At 40.5% G+C, this 15,519-nt stretch overlaps 1 protein-coding gene across 5 annotated transcripts in view; it reads left to right on the top strand.

Moving 5' to 3' along the window:
* Positions 1 to 15,519, top strand: part of LOC118001954 (cAMP and cAMP-inhibited cGMP 3',5'-cyclic phosphodiesterase 10A) — a 292,816-nt gene that overhangs the window by 176,892 nt on the left and 100,405 nt on the right. For all 5 annotated transcript variants that reach the window (XM_034992152.1, XM_034992150.1, XM_034992148.1 and 2 more), the window contains one exon: positions 4,213 to 4,241. In XM_034992152.1, the coding sequence (XP_034848043.1) occupies positions 4,213 to 4,241 (29 nt within the window). The remainder of the gene's footprint in view (positions 1 to 4,212; positions 4,242 to 15,519) is intronic.

The raw sequence follows: 15,519 nt of genomic DNA, 5'->3' as shown, positions 1-15,519 counted from the left end.
TGTTGCATATTCCAGTTGGAAAAATAGAGCACAACCAAACTGTGAGGACTTAAATCCTAAACAAAGGAATTTCTTGGTAGGAATAGAAGAGCTTTCTGGAACTTTTAAGTAACAGTGTGCTAACTTAGTGGTATGAAAGTAATATCCTAGTAACATCTTGTTACCTTTCCTTCATGCTTTTTTGAAGTGTTTTTAGTTTTACCCTGTAAAATTGGCTTAACAAATAGGGGAATTAACTCTCACATATGTAGGAGTCCCTAGGTAAAGCAGGCTTCAAGGTCAGCTGATTTCAGGTTGACTCCCCTCATGATTGCACCCACTAGGGCCAGTCCTTATGCTTGTGGTTCTCTCAAAGCCATGAAACAGAAGTCCTTCCCTTTAGCCTGATTGGGCCAACTGAGGCGTTTATTCAGTGTCTGGCACGTATTACGTGTTTGATAAATATTTGGGGATTGAATCTTAAAAGGGTGCATTTTTGTAAGAAGACAGCTGTCTTTAGACAAGCTCCACAGCTCCTGCAGAATGCAGGAATGGCTGGAGGAGGCTGAATGGAGCCACACCAGCTCCCAGGAGCTGGAAGTACAGTTGACCCTTGAACAACAGGGGGCTTAGGGGTGCTGACCTTCCCCCCCCCACCACAGCTGAAAATCTGTGTGTAACTTTTGACTCCCCAAAACTTAGCTACAAATAGCCTACTGTTGACCAGAAGAAACCTTACTAATAACTTAAACAGATTAACACATTTTGTATGTTAATATATATATGATAGTCTTAAAATAAATTAGAGATCAGAAAATATTAAGAAATCATAAGAGAAAATACATTTATAGCACTGCAGTATATTTGTCCAAAAAATCCATGTATACATGGACCTGTTCAGTTCAAACTCATGTTGTTCAACGGCCAATTGTATATATTAATTTTCATGGGAAGTAAATATTTTCCATAATGAGAAGACAGATATGCTCTATTTAGGAATATTAGAATACCTGCAAAGCCCACAAGGCGAAGTGAGTGGACAGTCTTACGGGACAGAGGCACAGTGAAGTCCTCCCAGAAATCACCAATTTCTGTCACTTCTGGTCACTGTGTCTTTTCTTTGGATGCACAGTATCAATATCTTCAAGTTCAAAATCTTGAACTTCTCTTATCCTATGGAACAAGCACTGAAATTAAACTTGTCCATGGAAGATGTAGCAAAAAATGCATGTTAAACTTAAGGAAATGATTGATCAATTTAAAAAGTAGAAATTGTTCAAAACACATTCTCGGAACATAGAGTAATAAAGCCACAAAGCCAAACACAGAGTAAAGAAGAACATGATAAGCAGCCACAGAACTTCAAATCAGACATCATAGTATAAATTCCCTTATGTTGTAATTATATTTGGGTTCATTCCTGAAATCCCATTTCATATTCAAAGAACTATCAAAAGTCATCACAAAAGTAAAAGTACAAATATATGCACAGCTCTAAAGATTTGTAAGTACTTAATTTTGATTTAAAGAATATCCTGACAATATAATTTGATTCTGAAAAAGTTTTTTCCACAAAGACATTTTCAAAATAACAGAGCAGAAAGATCATCCCATCTTCCTCATGCAGTTCATAACTCCTTGCAAATCATCTAGCAATTGCAGGTTAAGAGCCCAAGGCTTGGAATGTCTCCTCCTAAGAACCCATGACTGGAAGATCACCATACCTCCAGCACACACTCAGGACTGAACTGTTGGAACCACATTAATAAAATCTTGCTCAGCATTAAAGCTTGCTTTAAAATGAAAGATGTTGGGGATTATGGCAAAGTAAGAAATTGCCATGGATGCAAGATTTTGAATAATTCATGAGCATCAAATTAGTAACAAAAATGTTCACAAGAGCAGACACTAATTTTTATGCAGCTTTAGGGGTTCAATTAACATTTGTTTATTCAACAAATATGTACTACGGGATCATTATATGCCAGGCATGTATCCCGGTTCTCAAGGAGCTAACATTCTTGTGGGATGAATAAACAAGAAAACAAAAACTAATTTCAAAGAGAGAATGTTTATGACTGTTAAAGAGAAATTTATTTAAAAGAAGAGAAAAAAGAGAGAGCGTCTTCAATCTCAACATCATTTTAATGATTTTTAACAGCTTTAGGAAGAACAGCTCATGGGGAAAAAAATCCCTTGGAGGATTACCTAGTAAGTACACCTTCAGTATGTATAAATACCTACTGGTAGAGTATCTTACGGACACTCAAGTTTGAGAAGCGTCAAGCAAAAACTAAAGGAAAAAGCAAAGGGTACATGTATTTATAGATACCTAGACATTCAAATTCTTCTTCCCTTGAGCCAGCATTCAGATCTGAGGATGGCTGTGGAGAGTGGGAGGTCCCAAAGTGCCACAGTCCCGAGCGCCAATCAGTCCTGAGAGTAAACTTCTTCGTACAACTGCTTTTCATTATGTGCTTCTTAATCCACTGGGACATGTGGCCATGCTCACTGCATTTCTTAGATTAAAGTTAAGAACATGTAAGCCTCTGTAACTTTAGGATCTGTTAATACATTTGTTGTAATGACTAAATTGCATAGTTCTATCTCTGGGGGCAGTCTGGGAGAGGTTAGGGGTTGGGAATTGAGAGTAGATGAAATTCTGCTATGATGTGACTTCAGTGTGGAAGGCAAAGTTAAGTGCTTTTCCTCCAACATGCTCAGGGACATTCTGGGGAATGAGCTGCAGTACTCAAGTCACTAGGGAACAATTAGAAGAAAATATATAATATTGTATTAATACAATAATGGCCCCAAAATAGGAACTGTTTATTGAATGTCTATTCTCCAATAGTCCCAAACTTGGTAATTTCTGAAAGGCTCCAGGTAAAGTCATTTATGCAGCTAACATGGAAATCTAGTTTCCTTTACGTTCTGGAGCATCCGAGGGATGGGGTAGATGTGTGCATGCGCGTGTGTGCGTGTGTGGTGAGCGACCAGTTTGGAGGCTGCCGGTTGATTTGGCACTAGACTTGGTGTTATCTGTGGAAATGGTGGCAGGCAACAAATTGGAGAAAGATTAGCAAAAAGAAAACAACAGGCATCAGCAGTTGGTTAATAAGGATATTGGAGGAGGAAGGAGAATCCCAACCCTGGTTGAACTTGTGGGACAGACATGTTTTTGTCAGTGTCGAGATAAGTTAGACTGTGCTTTGGAGGAACACAGAATCCATGAGGTTTGGGGCACGTTAAGCGTGCACTAATGGTGGTAGTCAGACAGGGTTTGATTGATGAGGAAGATACAAGGTAGCGTAGCACTGAGTTAAAGGCTGCCTCCCAGTGAGGGCTCTGGAGAGGCCCAGCCCAGCCGCTGTCTGGAAGGGCCGCATAAATATCCTTCGGGTCAGAACCAGTGACCTAGAATGGAGTCTTGGCCAGTTTGTTTCTTGTACCCTATTGGTCCCGGGGGCATACTCTTGTCCTGTGGCTAGCCCCACGGGGAGACCCCTTCAGAGGGTCACACCTGGGCGTGCCATCCATCGATCTCACTTTATGGGAAACACGGCTGACGAGCTGATACAGGTGGCCCCCCAAATCCCAGGACCCATGGGACGAAGCTGCCCTGTGGACAGGTGTCTTTTGGGCCTTGGCCCGGGTGCTGTGCAGGGTCGTGTCTTACTCCAGCAAATCAGAGATGCTGTAATTAACCCCAGCAGAACAGATGTTCACAGTCACTGTGATACTCATGTGTTTGTGTCAGAATATTATTTGCAGGGGCGCCTGGGTGACTCAGTCGTTAAGCGTCTGCCTTCGGCTCAGGTCATGGTCCCAGGGTCCTGGGATCGAGTCCCGTGTCGGGCTCCCTGCTCAGTGGGAGGCCTGCTTCTCCCTCTCCCACTCCCTCTGCTTGTGTTCCCTCTTTCGCTGTGTCTCTGTCAAATAAATAAATAAAATCTTTAAAAAAAATAAAGAATATTATTTGCAGATGCTACCATTTCAGAATGTCTAACGAGACAATCTTGAAAATGGCCTGTGAATTGTTGTGGTATTTCGTTTCCCTCCAAACTTTATTGTACATCTAACTCTATTATGTTTAACCTTTGGTTGATAGATGTTTAAAGCCAAATTCTTAGATTTTGTAAGAAGTTTATTGAGAGTGAATGACATACTCTGTATTTCAGAACCTACTTGGAGTTTCTAATTGTGTTTTTCCCTTCCTTTTCCTTCCACCAGATGAATCGGCTCCTAAGGAAGTCAGCAGGGTAAGTCGTGTGAATATAATTTTGCCACCACAGTATAGGGAGTAAATAACTTGCATACATTTTCTCAGTGCTCTCACATGTGAAAGTATTAGAAAAATAATGGCAAAACCCAAGTGTCTGCTCCAGAGCATCACTCATTAGTATGGAGTGAAGTCAGGAGGGAGAACGGTTGCAAATTGGAGGCCCCCCAAGTGAGTAGCGCTAAAAGCTGTGTTTTGTTTGGCCCGCACGTGCACGTGGGGTTTTCTGAATGAGTTGCCAGCATTAGAAACTGAGAGACTGCAGGTAAAGACCGGACTTCTGGCTGCTTTTACACTGACAGAAACATTCCCAGTGTGGTGGCAGGCTGCTCCAGCCAAGGAGCGAGAGCCTCGCTCACGCTCCCCCAGCGAGCAGCTCTGGCCTGCCTTCGAGTTCACGCACCCTGTTTGCGGGTGAACGAAAGGTGACTGCTTGTGTATTCAAGACCGTGGCATTCCTCAGTACTTTTAGAAATATTAAACGCACTGTTTTCGTGTCCAAGAGAAACTACTTAGTGTTAACTTTAAGAGACTTCTTAAACTTAAAAGCTTGTGGGGCATGAGTACTGAAAGCTTTTAGCAAACTGTGCTTAGTACTACAAAGTTATAATTCATTGCATAGGAAAAATATTTTAATTATATATTCTGTAAATAGTAAAGATCGTAAATGTGGATTGAATATTGAAAATAATCATTTGAATTGCATCTGATGCAGTCTTAGGTAAGACATCACTAGTATAAAATAGAAACTGAAGTATTGTTCGTAGGATCACATATACAGGTATATTCCTTCACTTTCGATTATCTGAAGAAAGGAATCTCTAAAATGACTGGAGCCATTGCTGGAGACTGGGCAGAACTCTCTCTGTCCATGGCAACCTTTACCGACTCTTAAGGTTTCTGTAAATCTCAGGGTTTTACTGGAGACCTCCACTATTAACAGAGCTCACAACTGGGAAGTTCCCAAGTCTGGGTGCTTTAGGGTATAGCGGGGGCTTGAGGGGTCAGCCTGGAATTTTGGCAGCCACTGGGAGTAGCAGCAAAGGCTAGAAAGGGATGTTGGAAGATAAAGAGGGGATTCTGACAGGCAAACACAGGCAGAGTCAGAAGACATTGGGGTGTTGCTCTCAGCAGAGCTGCCATCTCGAATCTCTGAAGTCGCACCATGCACTTTGTAAATGAAGGGTGGCGCGGAGAAATCTACAGCTGGATGAACGTGGGCGAGTGAGGCTGGGAACTCTGTACGTTAGTCTTGAACAAGTGAAACTGGAATTACCAGGCATCAAATTGGAGATACTTAGAAAGCAAGTGCTTACACTGTTGAGCCAAGAGGAAAGGCCGTAGCTAGATACGTAGATGGATTTGGGTCTGTAGCATATAGACAATGCCATGGGACGAAACAACATCACTTAGGCCGTTTGTCTATGGGGAGAAAAGGTCTGAGCGCTGAACTTTGGACGCTCCAGTTGTTTCGTGGAAAAGTTCACAAAGGAGATGCAGAAGGAAAAGTCAGGAACGTGAGGAAAACCAAGAAAACTCCTTTGTCAACAGATTTTTAAAAAATAAACTATAGGACTGTGTATTTATTTAAGCTCCATTTTATCTTGTTTGGAACCATCCCAACACTTTGAGGAAAGCCTCATTCTTAACTTCTGTTACCTAACATTCTGTTTCTGTTTTGAAGCTACAAATCTGAGTAATATTTCCAAGTTCTTTCCCTGTGCCCCTTTTCAGTTTATTAAATAAGCAGGGCATTGCTACATATGGAGATTTCACCCATAATAATAATGTGAGATACCATGTCAGATGCCTTAAAAGCAGCATATCCTGGGGCACCTGGGTGGTCAGTTGGTTAAGCCTCCAACTCCTGACCTCGGCTCAGGTCTTGATCTCCGCCTCATGAGTCCGAGCCCTGCGTTGAGCTCCACACTGGGCACGGAATCTACTCAAAGCAAAACAAAACAAAACAAAGCAGCATATCTGAGCAGTCTGCTATATTTTTCTGATTACACATCGTCCTTCAGTCACCACACAGTAATTGATCCCCACTCCTCTAGGCTCACTGAGGAAGAAGCTGGACAGAACTTCTCCCATCACAGTGTTTCCGTCAGTGTGAGGGGTGGAGGCAGTAGACACAATAAGTAAATAACACGTGCACTGGGTCAGTGGTAATGAGCACCGGAGAGACAGAGCCAGGGTGCGGGGTGCGGGGTGTCGGGGCGGCAGGGCAGCGGGGCGGCGAGGTGCGGGGCGGCGGGCTGGGTGCGTGTGCATGTGCAGCCGGGCGCAGCTCACCAGGAAGGTGACTGAGGGAAGACAGAAGGGGCGTGAAGCCGTGAACCTTGCTGAGAGCTGGGGGAAGAGCATTTCAGGCAGGTGGAACAGCAAGGGCAGAAGCCTGAAGACAGGAGGCTTATTGTACAATTATTATTCTTTAATTTTTTTGAAAGCGGTTGCTTTCCTAAAATTCATTTTGCAAATATTCTTCCTCTCACATCTCAAAGTAGCTTTATCCTGGGTATACTAGCATGATTCTCACACCTGTGTATTTTGGGTAGTTTTTCTTCTTTTTCTAATGCTGTGATATATGTTGAGAAGTTATTTGTTGACTTCTATTTTTATGTGTTTGTCTTCGAATGGTGTTAGGTTGGTGTTTATGGGTAGAATTTCCTTGTCTCTGCATACTGTAAATGTAAATGTTGTTAGAATTGTCCTGTTGGATGCTGTGTTGGAACGCTAGCTAGTGATGTTCAGCAACACCGATTCAGTAGGAGGTGGCCAAGGGGAACAGTGAGGGCACAGAGTGGTGGACATTCCCACAGGAGAAATTGACCTATGTTACTTGTCTGTAGGTTGACTGAAACAAATTGTTGTATTGGAATCAACATTTCTTTGTAACGTTTTCATTTTAACCTGTCCTGGTAAACAGTACGACTACATCCAGTCTAGTGATTTCATAAAACTGAAAGAACCTTCAATTCTGTTAGTGAATCCTGCTTTCCTTGAATTTCTCAGTGTATTTCCAAATTCAGGGCCCTGCTGCATAAACAGCGGGAACTCGCATCCACTGCTCACCATATGCATTTGGGATCCTATGTCATTAATTTCCCCAGAGCATTTGTTATTAACTTAATGCAACAGTGCCATTTCTTGGGACGGGGAATTTTAAGTAAGCCCTTGGTGACTGTTTTCAATTAGGTTTCACTGGCATTAGGTCGCCTTGAAATCGGTGGCACATGGCTGCCACAACTGCCTGGTTTCTCTGTTTTTATCTTATTTAGTTCTTTAACAAAGTGAGAGGGGGAAGATTATAGACGGACAACTTTTTTTTTTTTAAGATTTTTAAGTTATCTCTACAACCAGTGTGGGGCTTGATCAAGAGCCACACACTCCACTGACTGAGCCAGCCAGGTGTCCCTAGAATGACAACTTTTAAATGATTGTTTCTCCTGGGATAGTCTTTTGCTTTTATTTATTTGTTTGTTTGTTTAGGAGGGGGACAGGGAGAGGCAGAGGGAGTGGTGTGCGCACCTCTTTATTTACTTTTTTAAAGATTTTATTAATTTATTTGACGGAGAGAGAGAGCACAAGCCGCAGGGAGTGGCAGAGGGAGAGGGAGAAGCACTCCCTGATGAGCAGGGAGCCCGATGCCCCGCTTGATCCCAAGACCCCGGGATCATGACCAGAGCAGAAGGCAGATGCTTAATCCCTGGAGCCACCCAGGCGCCCCAGTGAAAATCTTAAAAAAAAAAGAGAGATAAGAATCTTTTCATACTTAAATAGGTGTATTTCCTTTTGTGTGAATTGCATCTCTGTGCCTTTTGTTATAATACATTTAAAAGAGCTTGTCTGATACAGTGTAAATCACACTTAGATTTGAATTCCTACTTTGCCACTATTTATCTGGGTGACATTTTAATAAAACAACTTTTCAAAGCCTCAAATGTAAAGTGGGGATAAAGTCGACCAAACTTAGAGGATGCAGCTAAAACAGGATGAAAATTTATATTCTTATATTCATTATTAGAACACCAAAAATAAACTTTTAAAAAGCAGAGGGGACAATTAATAAGAGAAGTACTTAATGATCAACACTTAAAAATATAGATGTGATTATTAATGTAAGGTATTTTCTTAAATGGATCAATAAAATAGACTATCTTTGGCAACCTCTTCAAGAAGTAAAATACAAATGTTAAGGAATGAGAAAGGGAATATAACTATAAACATGGAAGTTATGAATGATTTAATAGGAAATACTGTATACTAATACATTTGAAAATTTGGACATAATGGCCAATTTTGAGGAAATTCTAAATTATCAAAACTGAAGAAGAGTTAAGAAATCTAAACATACTATTAACCAATGAAAAATCTGAAAAATTAGTGAAAACCACCTAAAATGGCATGATGTCCAAAAGCTTTACTGGGTAATTCCACCAAACATTAAAGAGGAGATAATTTCTACATAATACAAAGTATGTATTTCAGAAGTTAGAGAAAGAACTCATTCTAGGAGGGAAGTTTATTCCTGACACAAAAGTTAGAGCATTATAAAAAACAAAAAAACTACCAACCATTTTTACTAGTGGAAACATAAATGCGAAAATCCTAAGTAAATAAATTCAGCAGCACTTTAATAGTTTTTCATTGCCAGGCAATGGCAAGTAGGTTAGTGCAGTAATCCTATAAGAGATGAAGATGATTTGGACCTGGGTAGCGGGTAATGGAGGTGAGGAGCAGTGCTTGGATTGATAGATGCAATTCTAGATATATTTGGAAGGTAGAGCTAACAAGAGTTGCTGATTAATCCAGATGCACACATCTTATATAAAATAAGAAAGGAGAAATGATGGCATTTCGGTTTTCCTGAGCAAATGAGAAGATGGGATGCCATTACATGGATGGGAGTGTTTGCAGGAAGTCATTGTGGGGTGGCGAGGTCATCAGGTGCTCAGGTTTGGATGTGCTATTTGAGATACCTAATAGATTTTTAGATAGAGATGTTAAGGAGGTAGTGGTTGGATATATGGGTCTGGACTTTAGGTGAATGAAGTGAATTAGAGATACAAATTTGAGATTTATTAGTGATATGGGTGATTTAAGAACCACCAGTATATAATGGGATGTAAGGATGCAAGGCTGGATGAGATCACAGAGGAAGTGAGTGTGGTTTAAATAGAGAAGAAAATGTAAAGACCAGCCCAGGGCCAGGACATTTAGGAGTCTGAGGTAGGAGGAAGGCTTACAAAGACTGAAAAGAAGTGTCCAGGAGTCAGGGGAGAACCACGGGGCATGTGCGTAGCAGTCAGTATGTCAAGTAAAAGACAGTAGTCAACCACGTCAAATGCTGCCCATATTTCAGGGGAGCTGACAGTTACCCTGTGGATTTGGCAATGTTGAAGTCGTTGGTAATCTTAATAAGAGCTGTTTCATTGGAACGATTAGAGTGAGTTTGAGGAAGAGAAAAGAGAAACTGAAGGCAGTGAATATAGACAGTCGTTTTATGGAGTTTTGCCTTAAAAGGGAGAGGGGAAAGAGAGGTGGGGGAGCTAGATAGGAGGGGGATCAATACTCTTTTTACTGAGCTATAATCGACATGTGACATTTTATTAGTTCAGGTGTATGACACAATGCACAGCGATTCAATATCTGTAGTGCTGCGAAGTGATCACCCTCGTGAGTCTAATGAACACCCATCACCACACATAGTCACATTTTTGTCTTGTGATGAGGTCTTTTAAGATCTACTCTCTTGGGCGCCTGGGTGGCTCAGATGGTTAAGCGTCTGCCTTCGGCTCAGGTCATGATCCCAGGGTCCTGGGATCGAGCCCCGCATCGGGCTCCTGGCTCAGCGAGGAGCCTGCTTCTCCCTCTCCCACTGCCTCTCTCCCTGCTCATGCTTTCTCTCTCTCTCTCTGTACCTCTGTGTCTCAAATGAATTAAAAAAAAAAAAAAAAAAAAGATCTACTCTCTTAGCAACTTTGAAACACATAATACAGTATTGTTAACTGTAGTCACCATGCTGTACCTGACATCCCTGGGACTTCCTTATTTTATAAGTGGACATGTGTACCTTTTGACCTTCTTTGTTCATTTTGTTCACCCCTCAATTCCTGGAATGTTTGGTTTTTAAAATGTTTTTTCTTATTTAAAAAAAAGGGGTAAATGACAACGTGCACATGCATTTATGGGAGTGATCCGGGAGAGAGGAAATGCGCTGATACAGGACAGGGAAGGAAGAACACTGGACGGACGCTGCCTTGTGGAGCCTCCTTGTGGCATATCAGTCTTTTCCTTTAGAACTGAGCCCCATTTACTCATTTTCCATTTCTTTTCATACCGTATCATCTATAAAAGACTTTAAATTGGTTATCAGAAAAATAAGTATAACAACAAAACAGTGGAAGAAGAAGAGAAAAAAAAATTTTTTTTTTTTAAAGATTTTTATTTATTTATTTGACAGAGGGAGACACAGCGAGAGAGGGAACACAAGCAGGGGGAGTGGGAGAGGGAGAAGCAGGCTTCCCACTGAGCAGGGAGCCCGAAGTGGGACTCGATCCCAGGACCCTGGGATCATGACCTGAGCCGAAGGCAGACTATTAATGACTGAGCCACCCAGGCGCCCCAAGAAAAAAATTTTTTGAGTAGTCAATACTTTTCTCTGAATAAGCAGAAGACTTGACTTTCAATTCCAGACACGTGAAGCATGACCCAAGGGAAGGCACTTCACTTATTCTCTAAGGGAAGAGTGCTGATCCATTTTTTTTCAGGGCAAAGTTTTATTGAGTTTCATAAAAACGCAAATCTGTGTATAGATCTGATTTTACATCAATCATTAGTTTCAAAGGCATAATATTAAAATGTGGTTCAATGTTAAGTAAATGAAGTAATATACAGGTGGCTGGAGTAGCGTAGGCACATGTTAGAATTTTCTGGAGTAATTTCTCATGTTACCTATATCCTCCCTCTAGTAGATAATCCCAGGCTATGGTGCTGTGGCCCAAGGATAGAAGTCAGAACATGCAGAGAAGCAGACAGAAAGCATGTCTTTAAAATCTTCCTGAGTATAATTTCCTTTAATCAGACTTCAGCTAAGAGGTGGGCCTTGGACAGTTAATGATGATACTTATAAACAGGGATCTGGAGAGCAGGCAGGTAGCCTGTCCCCATTGATTATCAGCATATCTGTAAGACTGAGAAACCAGAAGAACAGGCAGTAGATGTAATGTTCCCATCAGGTAAAATGAAATGCTGGCATTTTGAATTTTGAATATCATAGAGCCCAAGTATTTCTTATTACATTGGAAAATCACCCCACCTTAGGGAGGAATACGGGGCACCTACAAGCAAAGTCCATGTTTTCCTCATTACACAGGCCAAAATAGCTTTAGGCAACCTGAGTTTTATGGAAACCCAAAATAAGGTTTCTTATAAAGCGTGGTATGGTTAGTTTTAGCCTAAATTTCATTTCAGAGGCTTTGCTGCTGCTAGTTATTAACAATAGCGACAGAAACCTGAGAAACCTGTGTGGAGTATCAGTTCTAAGCATCTTGGCTTCCTGAAAGAATTATATAACCGAAGTGCATCATTCTGCTATATGGAAATATTTCATACTGACCATTTAAAGACAGCGGCTTTTGTTTGCTTGTATTTAAGATGAAGCCCATAATCTTAACAATAGATTCAACACATGAATCATCTGCCTGTGGAAGATTTTGCTGATCCATCCTATTAATCACTAGGGCAGGCATTGTTTCATCTAAACAGCAGTATCAAACTGTTACGAAAAACAAATTTTAAAGTGGAAACTAAACACATTCCTCTTTTGCAAGATTTTATATTAATACCTATTTTGTCAGACAGTTCTTGGCAACCGCAGCTCTGTTTTAGAGGATAGACTTTGAGAAGTACTAACTACAGAGGGACTATATTAAGCCCATACACATAGCTGCTCTTAGTCCACGGAGTCAAAAGCTGATTAAAGGCACATTTCTTTATTGTATGAAAAAGAATATACTAATGATCTAGTCATAGAGTTGCTGCACATAGAATTCACTTCCTCCTGGATTACAGTTCATTAAATTAAAATGGCAACAAAGTCATAAAAATGTTTTTATTTTGTCATAGATGTTATCACGAGCTGATACCTTCTTTTTTTTTTTTTTGCTTTTTTAAAAAATTTTATTTTATTATGTTATGTTAGTCACCATACAATACATCATTAGTTTTTGATGTGGTGATCCACGATTCATTGTTTTCGTATAACACCCAGTGCTCCATGCAGTACGTGCCCTCCTTAATACCCATCACCAGGCTAACCCATTCCCCCCACCCTCCTCCCCTCTAAAGCTGAGCTGATAGCTTTTTATCTATTTTCCCCAACTAGCATTTAAACTCCATGAGAGTAGGAGCTTTATCTGATACCTGTAATAGTGCTTGACATACTGCTGAGGAAATATTTGCTTAAAAAAGACTTAATTACATACTGACATTCAGAAATACATCTATTGGGTTAAGCACTTAGATACATCTTTTGTTTCCTTAACTTTATTATTCATCTGCCCTGATAAGTGAATCCTTTTCTGCTAGCAGCCTTAAACTTACTAGAAATGCTTGCTGTATCCATCAGTGATTTAAAACTGTTTTTTCTCATGGATTCCTTTTTCCTAAATTATTATTAAGAAAAGCCCTTTCGAACCCTCCTACACTGTTGGTGGGAATGCAAGCTGGTGCAGCCACTCTGGAAAACAGTATGGAGGTTCCTCAAAAAGTTGAAAGTAGAGCTACCATATGATCCAGCAATTGCACTACTGGGTATTTACCCCAAAGATACAAAAGTAGGGATCCGAAAGGGTACGTGCACCCCGATGTTTATAGCAGCAATGTCCACAGTAGCCAAACTGTGGAAAGAGCCAAGATGTCCATCGACAGATGAATGGGTAAAGAAGATGTGGTATATATATACAATGGAATATTATGCAGCCATCAAAGGGAATGAGATCTTGCCATTTGCAACGACGTGGATGGAACTGGAGGGTATTATGTTGAGCGAAATAAGTCAAACAGAGAAAGACATGTATCATATGATCTCACTGATATGAGGAATTCTTAATCTCAGGAAACAAACTGAGGGTTGCTGGAGTGGGGGGTGGGGTGGGAGGGATGGGGTGACTGGGTGATAGACACTGGGGAGGGTATGTGCTCTGGTAAGCGCTGTGAATTGTGCAAGACTGTTGAATCTCAGATCTGTACCTCTGAAACAAATAATGCAATCTATGTTAAGAAAAAAAGAAGAAGAAGAAGAAGAAGGTAGCGGGAGGGGAAGAATGAAGCGGGGGAAATCGGAGGGGTAGACGAACCATGGGAGACGATGGACTCTGAGAAACAAACTGAGGGTTCTAGAGGGGAGGGGGGTGGGAGGGTGGGTTAGCCTGGTGGTGGGTATTGAGGAGGGCACATTCTGCATGGAGCACTGGGTGTTTTGCACAAACAATGAATCATGGAACACTTCATCTAGAACTAATGATGTAATGTATGGGGATTAACATAAGAATAAAAATAAAAATAAAAATTAAAAAAAAGAAAAGCCCTTTCATCTCATGGACCTTTTTCTTCCTAAATTAAATTAGTTAATATCAGTTAACATTATAGAAACCTCTTTGGAAACTTACAGTAATGTTCTTCAGGAATATTAAGTTTTTATTATTTCTGTTTCCTTGTGTCGAGCTAACCTGTTTTTAAGAATACCTGACTTACAGAATCCCAGCAGCTGGCCTCCACCACTTTTAACAGGGATTCACTGTCTCACCTTGTATCCTACTGTGCTGGTCTCCCGTGGCCTCCAAGGTTCTGTACCCTTCCTAGCTTTCTGTGAAATGCTTCCTCTGAGCTTGCACGCTGAGCTGCTGGTGCACCTGCCTTCCTACCCTGTACCACACTTTGAAACAACTCTATGTGTAGCATTTCCTCTGTGCCCAGTTACATAGCAGAGCAAGTAAAGGCAACTAGCTGCTGCTGCTTTTCTTTCCTTTTTTTTTTTTTTTTTTTTTTCCTGTAGTATTAGGGTAAGTTCAGGATGAGTGCCCTAGTCCCTTGGCTATATTCAGGATTTTAAAACTTTTTAAAATAAGCATTTGCAAAAGGGTCAGCAGCACCCTCTTTGCTACGTACCCCCATTCTCTTTGTCTGTCTTTGAGGTTCACAGCCTTCCATAACTCTTTCTTCCTTGTGATCGCTCATTCTTAGAATAGTTAGAATTTTTCCACCAGTGATGTTTGTGTAACATAAATGACCTCTATCATTTATTTTAATCTAAAATATCTAAATCATTTTGGTAACATTGTCCTTAATATGTAGTATTGTAAAAGTTTGGCAGTTTCTTGTAAAGTTAAGCATACATTTACTTTCTGACTCACGAATTTTACTACTCTTATGTAGTTGCCTAAGATAACTGAAAACAGAAAGATGTTCATCGTAGCTTTATTCTTAATAGCCCAGAGCTGGAAAACATAAACATCCCAAATGATCAACGGTGGTAGAATGGATAAACATATCATTTGTCTTTATTCATGCAACAGAATGCAACTAGCAATAGAAAGGAGCAAAGTACTGGAACACACAGCAACATGCATGAATCTCAGTGATACTATGTCAAGCAGGTAAAGCAGGGTTTGAAACTGTATTTTATCAGTCCATTTCGATAAAATTCTAAAACCAAAGTAAGGCTAATCTGTGGTGGAAAGAAGTCAGAAATAGTGGCTGTCTTGGGGGCAGGGGGTGATTAAGGATTATGGGAGAGATTTTATAAAGAGATTAAATGTTCTGTGTCCTCTATTATTATCATTATTGTGGAGATGTTTATTATTAAAATTATTTCTTTTAAAAATTATTTTTTATTTTTGACAAATAATAATTGTATATATGTAAGTGTCCATTTTAGTGTACACCACGTGGTAGAGGTGTGCATTGTGAAGTGATTGTTGCGATCAAGTTAATGAGCACGCCTGTCACCCACACACTTGGGGTGTGTGTTGGGGGTGTGGGTGTGGTGAGAGCACTGATCTACCTCAGCAGTTTTCAGGTATACACTACAGTCTTTTTAGTTGTAGGCACCATCCTGTACATCAGGTCCTAGAACTTTTTCATCTTACAACTGAAAGTTTATAATCTTTTTTTCCCTATATATATATATATATTTATTATTCCACAGTTATTCATGTAGAAGTTAATCACAGATATGAAGTGACCTCCTATCA

The sequence above is a fragment of the Mirounga leonina genome, unplaced genomic scaffold, assembly GCF_011800145.1.
Source record: "Mirounga leonina isolate KUSES-001 unplaced genomic scaffold, KU_Mleo_1.0 Mir_55, whole genome shotgun sequence".
In the NCBI taxonomy this organism is placed as follows: domain Eukaryota; kingdom Metazoa; phylum Chordata; class Mammalia; order Carnivora; family Phocidae; genus Mirounga; species Mirounga leonina.
The sequence above is the reverse complement of the archived record's forward strand: the minus strand, read 5'-3'. Positions and strand labels throughout refer to the sequence as shown.